Source organism: Pithys albifrons, chromosome 1 (genome assembly GCF_047495875.1).
Source record: "Pithys albifrons albifrons isolate INPA30051 chromosome 1, PitAlb_v1, whole genome shotgun sequence".
Classification (NCBI taxonomy): Eukaryota; Metazoa; Chordata; class Aves; order Passeriformes; family Thamnophilidae; genus Pithys; species Pithys albifrons.
Genome location: NC_092458.1, coordinates 2,966,525 through 2,984,944, shown reverse-complemented (window position 1 = coordinate 2,984,944; position 18,420 = coordinate 2,966,525). Strand labels below are relative to the sequence as shown.

The 18,420-nt window shown below is 36.7% G+C and overlaps 1 protein-coding gene across 2 annotated transcripts in view; it reads left to right on the top strand.

Annotated features, from left to right (window-relative positions):
• Positions 1–18,420, top strand: part of GK (glycerol kinase) — a 36,870-nt gene that overhangs the window by 6,965 nt on the left and 11,485 nt on the right. For both annotated transcript variants that reach the window (XM_071582010.1, XM_071581923.1), the window contains exons 2-15: positions 1,916–1,989; positions 2,641–2,747; positions 3,314–3,391; positions 4,334–4,413; positions 5,411–5,548; positions 5,962–6,071; positions 6,642–6,708; positions 9,170–9,205; positions 9,824–9,891; positions 11,421–11,463; positions 12,115–12,195; positions 14,140–14,218; positions 16,368–16,464; positions 17,945–18,029. In XM_071582010.1, the coding sequence (XP_071438111.1) occupies positions 1,916–1,989; positions 2,641–2,747; positions 3,314–3,391; positions 4,334–4,413; positions 5,411–5,548; positions 5,962–6,071; positions 6,642–6,708; positions 9,170–9,205; positions 9,824–9,891; positions 11,421–11,463; positions 12,115–12,195; positions 14,140–14,218; positions 16,368–16,464; positions 17,945–18,029 (1,143 nt within the window). The remainder of the gene's footprint in view (positions 1–1,915; positions 1,990–2,640; positions 2,748–3,313; positions 3,392–4,333; positions 4,414–5,410; positions 5,549–5,961; positions 6,072–6,641; positions 6,709–9,169; positions 9,206–9,823; positions 9,892–11,420; positions 11,464–12,114; positions 12,196–14,139; positions 14,219–16,367; positions 16,465–17,944; positions 18,030–18,420) is intronic.

Here is an 18,420-nt window from a genome sequence, read left to right as displayed (position 1 = left end):
AAAAGATTCAGTTGAATCCTACATGTGGATGGGTATAACTGAATTTTGTTTCTTTAGCATGTGAGTGGTTTCTAAGTCTGGCTCACCTCTGCTTGTCACAATCAGGCAGGACGATGTCCTACTGTCGTGTTCTACAGTTCACATGAACCTGCTGTTAGATTTTACTTTCCAGGTCCCTGACCTTTCTTTAAGCAGAAGATTCCTCATGGTGCTCGTGAGAAAGAGCCGTTCTCACGGGAACGTCATCGTTGCCCAGTCAGTTACTCTGGTTTACTTATTGTACAATTGTTATAGTTTGAGCTGGCAACATGCCAACTGCCTGGTACCCAGTCAAAAAGTCCACTCCCAGAGCAGGAGAGTGAGGGAAAACAGCAGAAACGAGGCTTTAAACACGGTGAGGTTTTTATATTTATACAGAGAAGAGGAGAGCTTAACACAGAATATGGAATAGCACATAGTGACAGGAAACAACAACAGGCTCACCGAGGTCGCCCCAGCTAACAGGTGAAACTCCAAACCAACCAAACCTCCTCCCCAAAGGAAACCTCCCAGCAAGAGGGAAAGAGGAATTAACAGGAATGTGCTCACGTCCCTGGGTAAACAGACGTGGGACCGGCAGCAGGGCCTGATATCAGCAGTCAGGGAGCAGGAACCGTCCTGGTCAGAGGCATGGACCAAAGAGAGGGCGAGACTCCTCCCACCTTGCTTGTTATACTCCCCGACACTTCCTGATGATGTCAGATGATATGAAATACCTCTTTGGCTGCTTAAGTCAGATGATACCTGTCCCCTCTAATCTGTGTCACATCCTTTGAGGCCTGCTAAAAACTGAGGCCTAAATGGGGACCTATGCTGACTAAAGCCAAAACTACTACAACGTCCACCCCTTATTTCATATCATATGACATCAACGGCCCATATCCCACAGTAATAATTTTTTTTTCCAGCACTTACATGCATATATGTATAGTCCATATGCAGTCTTTCGAGGCAGGTGGCCTTTCATCAAGGATCAGCACCAGCATCAGTTCAGCTTGGGTTCTTTGCCTTTTGGTTAAAGTCACAGCTCCAAGTTCAGGACTGGTTCACAGGTTAGGGCTGCCTTATCGTTGGACATCATGGGATACCAGTATCAGCTTTGTTTGGATGTTTTACCAGGTGTCATCTCAGCTTGGCCACAGTAGAGATTCCTTTTGGAAACAGGCCCTGGTGGTTAGTGAAGATTGTTGAGCATTCCTCCTGACCTTCTGCTGGAAGGCAGAACCTCTAAGTTGTGGTTCCTTGAGAACACCTGTTCATACAGTTCTCATGATTCTCCACTCTGCTGGTTTTTGTTGTACTATATCCAAATTTAAGTTACTTTTCTGCATGTTCTTTTAATGTATTGTGTTGCTGCAGCGACATTCCTTTCTTTTCAGATTCTGTTCTTGTTGGGCTCTTTGAAACAAACTAGGTTCTGCCTGGATGCTTTTTTCCCTCTTCACGATTTGGACCCTCCTGTGATTTCTCACAAATTCTCACTCTTAAAACTGAGCTAACCCAAGAAAACACAGCTCTGGCATTGGAGTGGCACAGCAGGAACTAAAGAAATGTTTTTACTGACAACAGAGGCTTTCTTCCTGGGAGATACTCTAAAATGAATCATTAGTTCAGTTTCTACCACTACCACAAGAAAATAGAAAAAGGTGGTTCTTTCCTAATCCATCAATAAAAAAAAAAGGCAGTTATAATTGACAGATTGACAGGAAGGTTTACCAAAATATTTTTTGCCTGTGTTAATTACAAAAATGCATATATCTGTATCCAGGTTATGTGGATATTGGGGTTGGTTGTAGAAAATTGCTATTCATTATCACAGCACTCTATTTGCTCAAAATAATAAATATTAATTGATTGTTGTGTAATTTATTTGCAGGTTTTCAATGCCAAAACAGCAGAGCTCCTGAGTCACCATCAAGTTGAAATAAGTCAACAATTCCCTAAAGAAGGGTATGAATTTTTTATTGTTTTTATTTGTGTACATTTTGGTGGAGCTTATGTATTTTTACCTATGAATTATCAAAACTCCAGTTGATTAATAATTATTTAGAGTATAATATCTGCTTTAAAAGACTGTGTTGTAGGAAAAATGGCATAAAATAACTCACACTGGGTGTACAGTATGTGCCCTGCATTACAAAAATAAAAATTCTTAGTTTGATCCCTCATTACTGTATTTAATGTCTAAACTTTAAAGTTTAAAACTAAATTTTAAATGAGACTTAACATCTCATTTAAGATGGTAAAGCTGATAATTTTTACAGTATAATCATCATCTTCATCTGAATCCACAGAAATATTTTAGCTTATTCTCTGAGTGTTTTTTTTGTTAGTTTGTTCCTAACAGACCTACTGTTTGCTGCCAATGCCCCCCCTGTATGGAATAAAACAAAATGAAATTCTTTGTTTTCTCCAGATGGTTTTTTTTTTGTGAAAATTCAGCTTACAGTTTAAAAAGGTTTTGAAATTCCTTATACTTGTCCTACATATGTAAAACATGCATTGTAGTTATAATTGTATCAAAATGCTCAGCTTATTTTTCAAAGTAGAATTTCTTTTTTATGTTATTTTTTGCTAACTGATGTTTTCTGTTTGTTAAAGATGGGTGGAACAAGATCCAAAGGAAATACTAAACTCTGTCTATGAATGTGTGGAAAAGACCTGTGAAAAAATGAAAGAGCTGAACATAAACATCTCTAACATAAAAGGTACTTAGGGGTAACTGAGGGCTTTAAATACTCATGGTTGAGCAGTTCACATTCTCCAGTTTTTAAGTTAATAAATAGAAAGGTGGCAGCATGTGCTGGCCTCAAATAAAATATCAAATTGGAGTTGAAAGAAGGTTTTTTGGGAGGAATAATGGGATAATAAGTTCCTTGTGTATATTAGCAATGCAGGATCTACAAAGTAGATTTAACCTAATCTTGTAAAATCAGAGAGACAAGTGATAAGTGAAGAAATTCTGAGATTTAATTCAGGACTTACTGGGCAAAGTTAGTTTCCCTGTCAGTGTTGTTGCTGTCTCAGTTTGTGACCTAAACAAGAGAGATTTAGAGCATATAGGTTAAGCAGCAAAAGTTGAAAGATGAGTTTTTAAAAGTAACATTTCAAGATTATAATGTGAAAACATTGGAAGCTTTTTATTTCCCATTTACTTTCCTCTTCTCCTTACCTGTCCCTCCCTCCTCTCCACCTCTCCATTCCTTCCCTCACCCCCCAAAAAGAGGAAAATAAACCTTCTGAAAAAGATATTCTCTCTATTTTTGTCCTGAAGCCATTGGAGTCACCAATCAGAGAGAAACAACAGTGGTTTGGGACAAGACAACTGGAGAACCTCTTTATAATGCTATTGGTAACCACTATACTTTCTGAATATGTAATATCATAATAAGAGAGTGTTGTGGAAAAAACACTTTCCTAGTTTCCTATGCAGACCTCATTGTGGCCTGGCCTACAAATGTCTTTGATTTTTGATGTCTGTATCATATGTGTTTGTACAGATACCAGTGCAGTTACAAGAAAAACCTATTCAGCAAAAATTCTTACTTCATAAATCTCTTTATGGGTTTTCCAAAGTCCCCCAAAGTTCCTGAAGGGTTCCTTGGTTCCTTGAATGTAATGAAGTTCTGACTTGTGCCCAAGCACTTCCTTCAAAATTTTCAGGATGCTATTGATTTAAGTGTAAAGGAAAATTGTATTAAGTAAGTTTAATGAGTACTTACTGGTTCAGAGTTTTATTTTGAATTCACCTTAGCCTTTCAGATTTTGTCAGCTGGGAAATATTGTCCAGAATTGCTCTTTTAGGCCATGTCAAGTGCCAGATACAGTTTAGAATGCTATCACTGAAAACACAGGACTCTTCTATATTCAAATATAGGTAGTTAACAGCTTTATCCTAAGCCCAACTATACCTTGATAAGTGGCCTAGTCCTTTAGTTCAAGGTTTACATAGGAATAGTCAATAATCAACCTGCTATTTGCTTTTTAACCTCTTAGTTTAATCACAGTCATTTGCTTATACTGTGATCAAGTATATATCCTGTTATGTGGAAAATCTTGTTTGATTTCTCAGATCATTTGCTCTTCTAAATCAAATGATTTTATCAAACCATTTTTAGTTTTTACAACAGTGCATTTAAAATACAATGGTAATACAATATTCTTTCAACTGCATGAAAAGATAATAATAGACAGGAATTTACCAGCAAGGGATGTAGTTCTGTAGAAGGTGCCTGTACATGTTACTTTTTGTGTATTAAATCTGTTGATCAATCAATTTTTTTCATGTTTTTAGTGTGGCTTGACCTGAGAACCCAGTCAACAGTTGAACGTCTTCTTAAAAGAGTTCCAGGGAAAAACAAATCCTTTTCTAAGGTAAGAGATATTCCAGAACATTTAAATAGGAGGTGCTACAGTACATGATGTTCTGGATATATATATATATATATATATGTTAAATTCCCCAAAACCAAGTAAGTCACTTGTAGCTTCTAGTCCCTTCTTAGCTTGTCAAGTAATAAAACATAATACACTGATCTCAGACTAGAAAATGTTTCATTTCCTAAAAATAAGGGATCAGCACTCCTTACACATCTCACTGGAGAAGTTAAATGACTTATAGTGAGATTTAATCATGTGCTATCTGGGCAATGGTAAGTAAACATCACTCACAAAAATTAAAAACCTTGTAGAAAAAACTTGTTTGAGAAATAATTTATTGATACGAAATATATTCTCTGTTTTCAGCTTATGCCTTAATATTGAAATTATTTGGAGCCAATCTGATAACTAGGAAGACAGTTCACAAAGAGCAAATTCATTTTTTATATATGAGTATATATATAACAATTGGAAAAAATGCTTGCAAAAAGGTGTCACAAATCTTTGATTTGTATTTTCCTTAAGTGATTGTATAAATATTATGTGTTTTTCATATTCTATGTTTTCCTGCCTACAGGAAATGGATATCAAAAAGCATATAAATTTTCTTCATTTGAAGTTCTAGTAGAATACAAATTTCATCTTTCCTGTGTTGTGCCACTCATTTTTGTTGTTGTGACTTGTTGTCACATGGAGATGTCCTAGATAAGACAGGACTTCTGGAAACAGCTTTTTCCACGTAAATGGCCCTGAACTGCATTTAGATCAACTTTGATCTTTGTCCATTAATGCACTAGTTATTTGGTTTTGATGTTTCCAAACTTGTGTGTTGTATGCTTAGAACTTAATTAAATAACAAGTTTGAGTAGTTTCTCTGACTTCTGCATCTTTGCTTTTTGACCTACTATCAATATTTTTATATATAAACTATAGTATATTTGAAAAAGATACTTGCATGGTGTTTAAATTATTTTTGTTTTTAACTTTACAGTTTAAGACTGGTCTTCCACTTACCACTTATTTTAGTGCAGTGAAACTTCGATGGCTTTTGGATAACGTGGAAGAGATTAAGAAAGCAGTTGATGATGGAAGAGCTTTGTTTGGGACTGTTGATTCATGGCTTATATGGGTATGTTTTTGTAAGTTTATTATCTCTCTTTTTAGAACTAAATTTTGTATCATGCAAGTTCCCATGCAAAGTACTGTGGTACAGTGTGATCACACAATGATGTCAGTACAGCCCACTAAAGAAACTCCATTAAAGTTCCTGTTCCTTTCAAAGTGAACTTTTACTGTCCCTGTACCACAATATTTTTTATAGATCCTTATATGTAGTTTACCATTATAGGTTGCTGTAAAATTTTCCTCACGCTCTTGGGAGAACCTTGGACTCTAGAAAGGTGTACTAGGCCTCTTTAGTTCTTGCATAAATATCTGAGTTCCCAGGCCCAAGCTGAAAGCTTTGTGGTTTAGATGTTTTTTTGTAATTTTTTGAAGGAAGCCTATATTTTCCCTTGACAAATACTGTTAATTTTTGTTCAGAGTTTGACAGGTGGAAAGGATGGAGGTATTCACTGTACAGATGTAACCAATGCCAGTAGAACGATGTTGTTCAACATTCATTCCTTGGAATGGGATCCTGAGCTCTGCAAGTAAGCTCATTTTTCAGTAATACTGTTATTTAACTAGTTTCTAACTCATGTAATAATAAGAATTTCTATGTGGACTAAGATCAGCAGTTACTGTTGTAGTTACTGTTGACATTAGTAACTAAGATTCATTGTTCTCCACATGCCCAATTTGCAATGGTCTGGATTAAATAAAAGTAGCAGACTCTTTCTGTAGGTAGAGGACTAGTTCATGGAAACAATGGCCTTTAATAGTTGCTTTATTACTTAATCAAATTTGTAGGGCAGTTACAATGATAATGTCTCTATTTCAAATTTAAATTTATTGACAACAGTATTATAAAGACATTGGTGGAAGAGGAATGATCTCACACATGAAACATTTGGATATGTCCTTAAAATGTTGAAATATATGCTGTTTGCTCCAAAAATGAATGTTATGTGCTGTAACAAGTGGAAAAATACATAGCTGTGGATTAAACCATAGTAATGAAAGTTCCTTTTATAGTTCTTTTTTATTATTTCTAGCTTATTTAAGAAAATAAATGCAAGATGCTTTCTGACCATATATATACATTTTTGTATTTTGTTCAGGTTCTTTGATATTCCTATGGAAATACTTCCAAAAGTACGAAGCTCCTCTGAGATTTATGGCCTGATGGTAAGTTTTGTAGTATTTGTGTGAAGTTAATCTTGTAAAAATCTAACTGTATCAAAGTGGATTTGACAAAATTTCCATAGATTAAGACTAATGGCTTTTTTCTAGACCAGTACTGTTTGATTTATGATTAGCACGTTGTTACCTACTGTTGTATAAAATTATGAAGTTGAATATTTGTTTACTTTGATGTAGCACCAACTCCTCTGATACAGTGACTTGTAATTTATTAATTTCAAAATTTGATAACCAAGATATTGTTATTTTGCATTCTTTTTCCTGGTAGATCGAGCTATCTTTAATTGAGAACAGACAGCCATTTTGTTATTAAGACAAGTTATGGGATTTTTATTAAAACATAACTCAAACTTCCCTGAAATGTAAATATTTTTGCTAATGTATTAATGGCAATGCCACTAGAAGTCATTGCTGACTTATATTTATGTGAAGGGCGAATGGGAGTGAGTTGTATTAAGCTGAATGAGCAAGGAAAGACCTGACCACTACAACAGAATTGCTCATCACTTTAAATGTCAACTTCTGTTTCTCTTCCCCTTTCCTTCCATTTTTTTTCTTTTTCTTCCTTTTGCTGGCTGTAGAAAATCTGTCCTAGCCTGGTGAGTAGAGGCTTCCATTAGGCTGACCACCTGTGCCTTACCCATTCTGCTCAGATGCTGTGCATTTCCATTGGTTTAAGAACCAGCAAAAGTGCACTTTCTACACCAATAAACTTGCCATGTATTTCCAAAACTGAGACATTACAATTAGAGTTCATGCCAAAATTATTTCTGAAATGTGATTTCAATGTATGGGTTTCTCTTAATTGGCAGTGTGTTGAATATTTCTTTTTATAGTGAAGTAAAAAGTACAGCTACTGGCTAATAGTTGCTGGCTGTATCATAATTGAGAAAAGCAGGTCATTCTGTAAAAAAAATATTAATTCTGTTACAGTTAAACATCAAATTCATGCAGAGTTTTTTAGTGCATTTATAAATGCAGTTATCATAAATCCAGTTAATTAAAATGAGAATTGAATTAAAAAAGATTCAGATTGGAAATACACTTGCATGGCTTTACTGCAAATGCATTTTCATCATCGCACAAAGAAACTATTCAAAGAAAGAAGTAAAAAATGTCAGTAATCAAATAATTAAATAAAGTTGTCAGGATGCTCTCACTGAGTGTGCAGGTGACACTGAATTGAGCGAACGTGTTGATCTGCTGGAGGGCAGGAGGGCTCTGCAGGGGGATTTAGACAGGTGGGAGCGATGGGCCAAGATCAGCTGTATGAGGTTCAACAAGGCCAAGTGCAGGGTCATGCACTTCAGTCACAGCAGCCCCAGGCAGTGCTACAGGCTGAGGGCAGAGTGGCTGGAAAGCTGCCCAGAGGAAAAGGACCTGGGGGTGCTGTTTGACAGTGGCTGAACATGAGCCAGAGTGTGCCCAGGTGGCCAGTAAGGCCAATGGCACCCTGGCTGCACCAGCAGTGGAGTGACCAGCAGGACCAGGGCAGGGACTGTCCCCCTGTACTCAACACTGGTGAGCCCACACCTCAAATCCTGTGTTCAGTTTTGGGCCCCTCACAATGACACTGGGGTGCTGGAAATTGTCCAGAGAAGGGCAGTGGAACTGGTAAAGGATCTGGAGAGCAAATCCTTTGAGGAGTGGCTGAGGGAGCTGGGAATGTTTCACCTGAAGAAAAGCAGGCTCAGGGAAGACCTTATCACTCCCTACAACTACGTGAAAGGAGCTTGTGGTGAGCTGGAGGGTTGATCTCTTCTCCCAAGTAACAAGTGATAAGACAAGAGCCTTCACAGCAACAGTTGTCAAGCACTGGAACAGACTGCCCAGGGAAGTGGTGGAGTCACCATGCCTGGAGGTGAAGAGTGTTAATGTGGCCTTGAGGGACGTGGTTTAGTGGTGGATTTGGCAGTGCTGTGTTAAGGGTTGGACTCAATGATCTTAGAGGTCTTCTCCAACCTAAATGACTTTGTGATTTTGTAGCAGGAATATAACTGAAAAGCTGGTAGTGCTTGGAAGAAAGTCTGTATGAGGCTTAAAATGCTGTGTTGTAACATCAGACATCTCTCTTCACTTAGAGTGTCACAACAGTCACGTTTCTTTCTAGTCACTTTACCATTTTACACTTTTGCATTTTACACTTGGGATTTAGTGCACAGATTACACTGAACCTAATTTTTTATATAGTATGATTTCAAGAAAATTTATGGCAAGAACTATTGAGGTGATATAAAGCATATCTGTAAAATTTCCTGCTCTCTGTTTCTCAGTGTTTTAGACATGAGCTGCATCAGTCTGCATTTGTGTGTACACCTGAACTGAACCATGTTGCTTACATGGTTGCTATCCTTTGAGCATTAGAAGTTTAGCCTCTTTTTCATTGCCTTCAATTGTAGCCACAGAAAGCTAACTCAGAGCTTTTCTTTCTCTTTTTGCAAAACAGAGCTCTGGAGCTTTGACAGGTGTACCAATTTCTGGGGTAAGTCCTACTTTGACTCAGATTCTGACAACCTGATCCTGCATGAACAAAAAAAACTTTAAGATGAGTGATTCCTGCTACAAATTAAGTTGCAGGTTTTTTACTTCAGGTTAAATTTGAAGTAAAATTTGGAAGATAAATTATTGGTTGGCTTGATTCACCGCTAATAAGGTCTGGCTGTGGAAATACAGCTGGCAGCTTTAATGCACATGTACAGTGCTGTTGGCAACTTAGGATCTTGAAATAAATGAGTAACATTGCAAAATGGAAGCAAGCTCCTCTTCCCATAAATGAAAGAAGTTATGTACATATGTAGTCCAGAAATGCTGGGCAGATTCTCAGCTTTTTCCAATACAACATGCATAAAGATAGTAAATTTTAATTTTTATTTCTTTAAATTGTTCACCATAAGTAGCACAACACATTTCATTTTCAGTTCTTATAAAGGGAAGAGTAATAAAAGGCATAGCTTGTCTCTGTAGGTTTTTCCTCACTTTCAGTTACCTGTGTGGAGCTAATAGGTTTAAATTATGGTGGAATGTATCTGTTCATGTTCCTTTTTCATGCATGTAACTCATGTGCAGACATTTACTAAAAGAAAATATCTCTCATTTTCAGTGCTTGGGTGACCAGTCTGCTGCTCTTGTTGGGCAAATGTGTTTTAATGATGGGCAAGCAAAAAATACGTAAGTTAATAGTAAAGTTGTAAGATAATTACTGCTCTGTTGGCTATTTAGTATTATATTATCTTTCAAGCTCACTGCCAAATGCTTTTGTAGTTATCACATGATTACAGATCTACATTTTGATTGTACTGACCTACAAAGTAAACCACATCCTGACTTTATTTATATAAAGTAGTGAAAGTGTTAAAGTTACATGGCCTGTGAGTTATATTTTGGAACACAGCTACTGTGAGAAAAACATCTCTGTGTGACAGGAGGATTTTAATTTTGAAATTTTCCAAGACACAGATTAAAACAGTTTCAGTATAATTTAAATTACGACCTAAAGTTAAAAAAATACAGGCCTGTGAGTTAGATTGTGTAGACTTGTACAGCACAGCATTGCTGGATTGAAAAGGTCCATTTCAGTCACAGTGCTTAGTGTTTCTTCTCTGTCTAGCTCAGCATGGAGAATTTTGCATTTGTTTTTTCCTATTTCTCAGACTTTTAGTGTCCCTTGTTTAAAATAGCTGATCAGTTAAATCAGCCAACTGGTGTAATCAAACAATCATCTGAGGAAAAGCTCTCTGCATAAATGACTTACTGTTCCATTATAGATCCATCTGTTTTATTGGGCATGTAGGTACATGCACAGTATGGGACTTTCACAGGTATGATTGCACATTAATCTGTACTTGTGGTTAATTGACCTCCAATTTTATATTTATGCACAAATTGAACAGTTGGTGGCCTTGTGTTTTAGTAAAACAAACGTAGTTCTAAGTAATACTCACAAGGTATTTTTATAATAAATGCTTTTAAAACACGAGAGACCTTTGGGAAAAAAGTGAACAGCTCTAAACTAAAAGGTAAAAGCAAGGGGTTTTAACTTATTTCTGTTATTGCTTCTTTTTCTCTCCAAATATAACTGAAGACTATCTCAGTATTGTTTTAAACTATTACCTTCAGGGGGTTAAAAAGGTTAGGAACTCATAATTTCTCAAAGTAAGTTAGAATGGATTGTAGTATTTTGTACTCCTTTTATTAAACTGTGTCCTTATACTTATGTGTATGCACACATATATGTGATGTGATGTGGTCTTCAAATGAAAAACATGCTGTTTTTAGAAGTTTTTGGATGGAACATGCTTAAAGAACTCCCTCTTCTTTTGACAGGGACAATGTTTCTTAAAATTTCCCCTTTAATATTGTGAAATATTTATTTTATAAAGTAGCTTTCATAATCAGCTGACATTGAAGTAGGCAAACTCTGCCACCAAAGAGGAGTTCACACTTAGTTTTCAGCCTCTGCTCTCTGATCAAGTGTTATACAAGAAAGAGCCAGAGGAATGTGACTGGATTTTTCAGCTTCAGGCTGCATTTAAATCAGCTTTTTGAGGATGGTTGTATCATCAGTTAATGGTAAAATAACCTTCAAGGGTCAAAATGTGGTGTCTTGATTCTCCACAGGGGACTCATGGATTGATGAATTACAGTCACGGTTATCCTTTAAACATCCTGGTTCTGACTTTGCTTTGCTTTCTTGCTAGGTATGGAACAGGTTGTTTCTTGCTGTGCAATACAGGTCACAAGGTCAGTTGCCTTTTTGGTCTTTCTTTTTACAACCTTTATTTAAGTTTTTGATTACAAGTGTATGTTAGCCTTTCGTAGACTTACTAACAACAATTATATTGCCAGACATAAGGAAAAACACAAACTGAAATCTGAAAGAGTAGAAAGTTTCTTGGAGTATTTCAGTAAGACTCCATTCCCCAGCTCCTTAAGTTTCCAAACGGAACTTTTTGCAGCAAGTTTCTGGCTCTTTCCTTGTGCATGTTTCTTAATGTCATCCAGACAGGGTTATGTTATGTAACCACAGTCTTTTTTCCTTCTCTTGACTATTTTATTTCTTCCCTTCATTTTCTCTCATTATTTCTTTGTAGTTGGAGTTGAATGAATAACTCGAGGCTTTGGCTTCCTTCTGATTTACATGTCCTTCTAAAGACCCCCAGTTCTTTGCTCTGCAAAGATCTGTGGCAGCTTGTGGAAACAAGAATTAGCACCAGTGGTCTGAGGGTTGTATGACAGGTGTATATTTAGAGTGACTGAAAATGTACTTTGTTTAAACTTTCCATATTTCATTTGAAGGTTTGGTCTCTTGTTTATTAGAATTTGAATGTTTTTATTTAAATATTTTCTGCGTCTGTTCATGCTTTACCTTTTCTTTCACATTTCCTCATTTAGTCTGTGTTTTCTGAGCATGGTCTTCTAACCACAATAGCTTACCAACTGGGCAGAGACAAACCTGTTTGTTATGCACTAGAGGTAAGTTCAGTCATTTCTTCCTTTTTGTAGTGATACATGTTCTTGTTTACTTCTGTTATCTGGTATTCTTTTGTTATCCTCAGCTGCATGGAAATGAAAATAGCTCTGTGTTATAGCTTGTGTGCCTCAGGGGTTATGTGTGGTTTCATTTATCCCTATCTTCAATCTATAGCGTGTAATCTAATAAAAATATTTCTTCATTGCATCATTTACATTTTCAGGACAAGATGGTAAAAGAATTTTTTCTCTTACTCAGTCTCTCAGATCTTTTATAAATGTTATACAAAAATAAAACAAAGATTTTTATACTAAATTTGGTTTTAAATAGAAGGGGAGAGTAGTGTTTCAGTTATCCCCTCATAATGGAAGTCATAGCTAAATGTTTTTTATTTCATTCTAATGGATTTTACTTCTAACTTTTAAAAATCTGAATCAAATTTCTATGACAAAAATCCTTTAACAATTTAGGGGTTTTACCTACTTAGATTTAGGTGCCTACTTACAGAATATAGTTCCTCAGTTCTCCACACAAGTCTGAGGGCATCCAAATTCTGTAGAAAATTTTATTTTTACTTAAACTTCAGGGTTCATTGTTCTAAAGCTCTGCTTCTCAACCACAGATCAGCTGAGCATCTATTTGGCACCAAAGCTCTGTTGGGATCAGCCAAATTGATTTCTTCCACCTGTGCTGCTTAACTGGGCTAATTATTATAGTCCAATAATTACTCTCAAAACACATATACCACATTCTCTGCTGATACTGAGCTTTGGTAGACAGCATGTGTTTTCCATGTGAAACAAAGAAAGACAACACACAGGATTTTTTTCACTGGTAGAATAGTATGTGGCTTACAGTACTTCACTAGGATGTGGGAGGCTGTCCTCATTTCCTTCCCTAAGGAAAGCAGATCTTGCATTTGCCATGTTCTGTCAAGCTTTTAGATTTTTATTTTGTGTTGTTGTGTGAGAGGTTTGTTTTATTTTTAAGCAATGTTCTTAAATGAAGAACTGGAACTGTCCTGAGAGTGATTTGTATTTCTGCATGCTGAAATGTGCTTGTGTGTTTTGCTTCTTCATCTCCAAGTCTTTAATGATATTGTCTGAAAACATGGCTTCAACAGAAGATGTTCAGTGTCCTTTATCCTGTATCCATGCTAGAATCATCTACAATCTGCTGGTTAAGACACTTCCCAGGAAGGCAAAAAGTATGGATTCAGCTTTTTCTTTTAAATCAAATCAGTGCCTTGTAACAGTAGTAGCCAGCTGCTTAGAAAACACCCCTGCCCCTTCTAGGAGTGGCTTTGGGTGAAAATAACAATGCTGCTCCTGTTTTACTTGAAGCTTATTCTAGTAGTGTTGAGATTGTCTTGTAGAGAAGTCCATTTGGACTTTGGAGTGAGATGGTGGCCATGCCATTCCTCTGTGATATGATGGAGCCATTCAGGGCCAAATTCAAAAATTCAGAGCAATTTTGCTGGCAGATGCACCAGTGCCTAAATTTTCTGTGGTTTTGGGCATTTGTATTTAGACTAGATATAATCAGTCTTGTTTAAATCAAAGCATAAAAATCTTAATTTATCAGGAAAAGAAGTCCGAGGCTACCGGACCTCAGACCTGTATATTCAGGAGAAGTCATAAATTAGAAAGACAAGGAGACTGCTTAGAAAATGTCATTGTAACTTCCCTGCATGGAAAAAAGTGTAGAATCTGCACCTTTTGTGCGTGGAGCCTGTGTAAGAGGCTGCCCTTTTCACATGGCAGTCTGTCTACAGATGGCAAGAAACTTGTGGTTTAGTTGTGAGCATTCCTGGGAGTGCTTCAAGCTGTAACTGTCTGTAAGCCTGCAGTTGGAGGCCACAGCTCCCCCCTCCTCTCCAGTCTTTTAGAAAGGAACACAAAGCTGCCAGTTGTTGTCTCCTAATGCAGTGATTTTATTTCCTTCAGGGATCTGTTGCAATAGCTGGTGCTGTTGTTCGTTGGCTGAGGGACAATCTGGGTATTGCTGAGTCTTCACTGGAAGTTGGTGAGTATGCACAATTTGGAACTGTTCAGTTTTTCAACTTTTCCAATGTCATGATGTCTCACTTGGTAAATGAAAGCTCAAAATACTGAACTGAAGAAACCTGGAACATGTGTGTATTTTGCTGTGTTTAAACAGTCCGTTTCACATCCATGAACCCACTGTTATTGATACACAGATTTCATAGAGCCTGTCAGTACAACCTTGGAAAATTTGTTCTATTGCAATCTGTTTCCCTAGCAATTCATACAGGGTTGAATTTTCCAGAGTCAAGAGCATTTATGTCTGTGTTACAGAAACCAGTTCATATTTGATTTTAAACCTACATATTCTTGTCATAACCATGGGAACCTGAGGCCCCACATGTGCAATGATTGATTAGAAGGCTTCATATCCATTGAGTTAGGGACCTCAGTTTGCAAAGTTGCCTCTTAAAGGAGTTGTGGAGGAGAGTAATATTTTTTGCCTAAGAATACAGTAATCCTTTAGCAGTTGCATAGCTGATGTTTTCCACTTGGGCTGAACTGAAACAAGGTGGGTGGTGTGTAACATTGTAGAAAGTAGGAATATATCAAATAGTGGAAAAGGAAAAATTATCAGAAGCATGCAAGGGCAAAAGTTTGAAAGTGACTGATTTAATGAGATTTAGGATTAAAAAGAGATTCCTTACATTTTTTTAATAATTTGATATTCAAAGGTGGAAAAAGAATTAAAATGTTATGTAAAACTTGAAAGATTAAGCAAAAACTTAAAATATCAGTCTGTTTTTCTGAACAAAAGCTTTGCAGATCATACAGCAGAGTATAAACTATTGTCACGTGAACTAGTCATTTGTTGAGACACTGCAGTACCTCTTCTCAAGTTTGACTAGACCTTTGGAAGGTTTGAGTTTCAAGAACTTCAACCTTGTCAGTTTTGTTAAAGTCATGTGGGACTCCATCATCTCTTCATTTCCCTGAAATCCTTCCTTCTCCCTTCACTCCTTTTTTAAGTGGAGTAAAGTAAACAATTTTGGGCAGAGAGAAAGGACTTCACCAACAAGCTTATGAAGTTTATAGTGAAGACATTTTATTACCCAAAGCACACAGTTTATATGGGGTTAGGACTACAGCTTATTGGCTAAAAGAGTTAACACACCACCACACCAGATACTTCAATTGGTTAAAGCCTCTCTCTCACAAGTCCCATGTTTATATTATTTCATCCAGGCTGTTTTCGTGCCCCTGCAGAGTCCTGTGAATTCCTACTATGTGAATTCTTGGGGAGTAACCACCTCCCTCTCAGCCAGCAGCAGCTGAGCTCCTTGCTGCTTCTGGCTGATAGCTCAGTCTCACAGGGTTTTTCTATAGATCTGAATTGCTCACTTTTGATTTTACTGTAACAACAGTGGAGTCCATATGAAAGTACCATTTTAGAAAGACTTTTTGAAGAAGTTTTTCTGTCTAGTGCTCAGCTTCTCTGACCAATGCAAACAAAAATTTTGCAAAAGCAGGAAAAAAAGAATTCCTTTCTTGTTCTAGGAAGGAGCTGCATATTATTATTTCCTTTGCAATTCTAGATGTCTTAATATAATTTTTTAAATTGCAAATATTTTAGTATTGTGTTCATATATCCAGTTATTACTCAGATATTAAGAAACTTCAGATTTCCTTGTAGGTGGCCTTGTGATTATATCTGTAAGCAGAGAATTTGGAACACTAAATCCATTTGAAGTTAATGGGAATTTAGTTCTTAACTCCCTTTGGTCTTGATCCAGTTTCATTTGCTTGCCTTGACTTAAATGTAAGTAAAGTGGGACCTTTTGGACTGTTTTGAAGGTTGCATTTTTTACCCACAGGATAACCTCTGAAAACCTCACAGAATCTAGGTCAGCATATTGAGTACATAATTTTGGATTTCAGATTTGATTTTTCATTTTACACAACTCCCTATGCCCCATCTTCCATTCATATGGAAAACTAATTAACGAGGAGAAGAGTGCCAGCATTAGTTGTATTTTTTATTTGTGTATACATGGTTTGATTGTTTCTGTAGCTACCTAATGTATTCAGAATATTTTTCCAATTTAAATAATAACACTTTTAAGCATCATCTTTAAGTGTTGCTACACTTGTGAAAAGCTAAGTGAAGCCTGTTTGTGTGTGTGCATTAGAAAAACTGGCTGCAGAGGTGGGGACTTCTTATGGCTGCTACTTCGTGCCAGCATTTTCAGGACTGTATGCACCGTACTGGGAGCCCAGTGCAAGGGGGTAAGGACTGAGGGTTTTAACCACTTTACAAATACTGTCACACTTGTCCTTCCAGGCATGTAAAATTGTTCTTCTTGTTCCTTTAATGTGTCTGGATGCATCATTCTCTGTGGTATTTTCAAGCAACTACTGTGTTTGTGTTTTGTATTTAACCTGTTCAAAACAGCAGCTGCTACTGGGAGAAAAGGATTAGCCAGCTCAGCTACTCATCCTCCTCTCTCCTTCTTGTCCCCCTCTGAAAAAAAAATTGAGGGGATCAAGGCAGGGAAAGCAATTTCTGGTTCTGAAAAGTTTCATCTCACTAAAGTAAAAGAGGAGGTAGGAGGTCTGTGTTCCTGTGAGCTGTCAGGCAACAAAAGTAAGAAGGGAAGAATTTAGTGCTGGTTAGTGTTTTTGAGTTCAGTTTCAGGGTACTTAATTCCTTTTCCCTTTTCCTGCTTTTTCTTATATCCAGCTTTCTTCCCAGTCTGTTGAAAACTCTTTTCTACTCCTTTTTTTCCCGTCCTTTTCCTGGTAGTCCAGACTCAGCAAGGTGGTAATAGTTCAAACAATAGCCTTTCATTTGTCTTTTCTGCTATTTTGAGCTTGCCTCCTGTTGCTGGAATCACAACATGCCATGGGAATCACAGAAGCAGAACAAATGTATATATAAAGTAACTTTCCTAAAGTGAGAAAAGTCTTAAATGATATGTATTTCCCAAGGTTTCAAGTAGTTTCATCTTTAGAATTTAGATGGTTCTTGTATGTAAGGAAAAAGAATAATATTTGAGATTCATGTTTTTACAGTTTTTCAGATCACAGGGCTTAACTTTTGAGCTGTTAAAAGCTGATCTGTGGAATGGTAACAACTGAAAATGTCCTTTAATATCTTTGATCTTGCATGTATCCAGCACCAAATATAGCAGCATTCCTCAGCATTCCTGCTGTTGAAATGGAATAAAAGGATGCTTATTTGCTCTGCAGTTCAGAGTACATTGACAGAATTCAGTTTACTCATGGTTAGATTTAGCATAATTACCATATTCAGAAATCCCTTTGAAGGTTCAGAAGCAATGAATAGTCAGAAAGACCTGAAAACAATTTCAAGCACTTAGAGCACAGTACTGACCTGGCTTTGCTTTTCCATAGGAACATTAGAGCATTGCATTAGATAATTTATTACGATTTTAGTGAGGCTTTATATTATTAAAGGCAGATTAGAACTTGTGTGGGTGTGTATGGGTGAATATACATCTCTCTGCATGCAGACTGGCAAAATCAAAGTATTTTATGGCAACTGTATTGATTGGACCCTGAAAGCACCTTTGTAAGGAAAATGAGAGAGTTTAGATTGAAAAAACCCAAGCTTTTTAATATTGAAAGGTAGCCCTCATACAATGGAACTGATTGAGCTTTCAATTAGTAGACCTAGGTCTGAAGTAACTGTGTATGTTTGGTAAAGAAGTGTGTCCTAACTCTGGGTTTTTTCTCTCCTTAACAGAATTATCTGTGGCCTTACTCAGTTTACAAATAAAAAGCACATTGCCTTTGCTGCACTAGAAGCTGTCTGCTTTCAAACACGAGAGGTAAAGGCAAATCAAGTCCTGAATTCATTGTAAATTAGTATGATAAGAGGAACTGTAGCTCTTCAGAAAAAAATGGATTTAAAAGATATAATGAAAATTAATCATATACTTTATGTTGTCCTTCAATGCTATTCTTGTCTTTGCTTGTTACTAATGTTGAAAAATTATTCCTGTGGCTTTATCTAAAGTTGAGTGGTACATTATTTTGGAGTTCTAATGCTGCTTTTTATCAGCACTTAAAATAAGCTAAACCTATTTTGTGAATATTTTGAGGCAGAACACAGAAATATTAAAATGACAAGGCCAGTGCCATAACTACAAAGTTTTGTTCATGTAGAAGATGACATTTTACATTGTCTGCTGTGACAGAGATGGCTTATGTTGCTTCTGG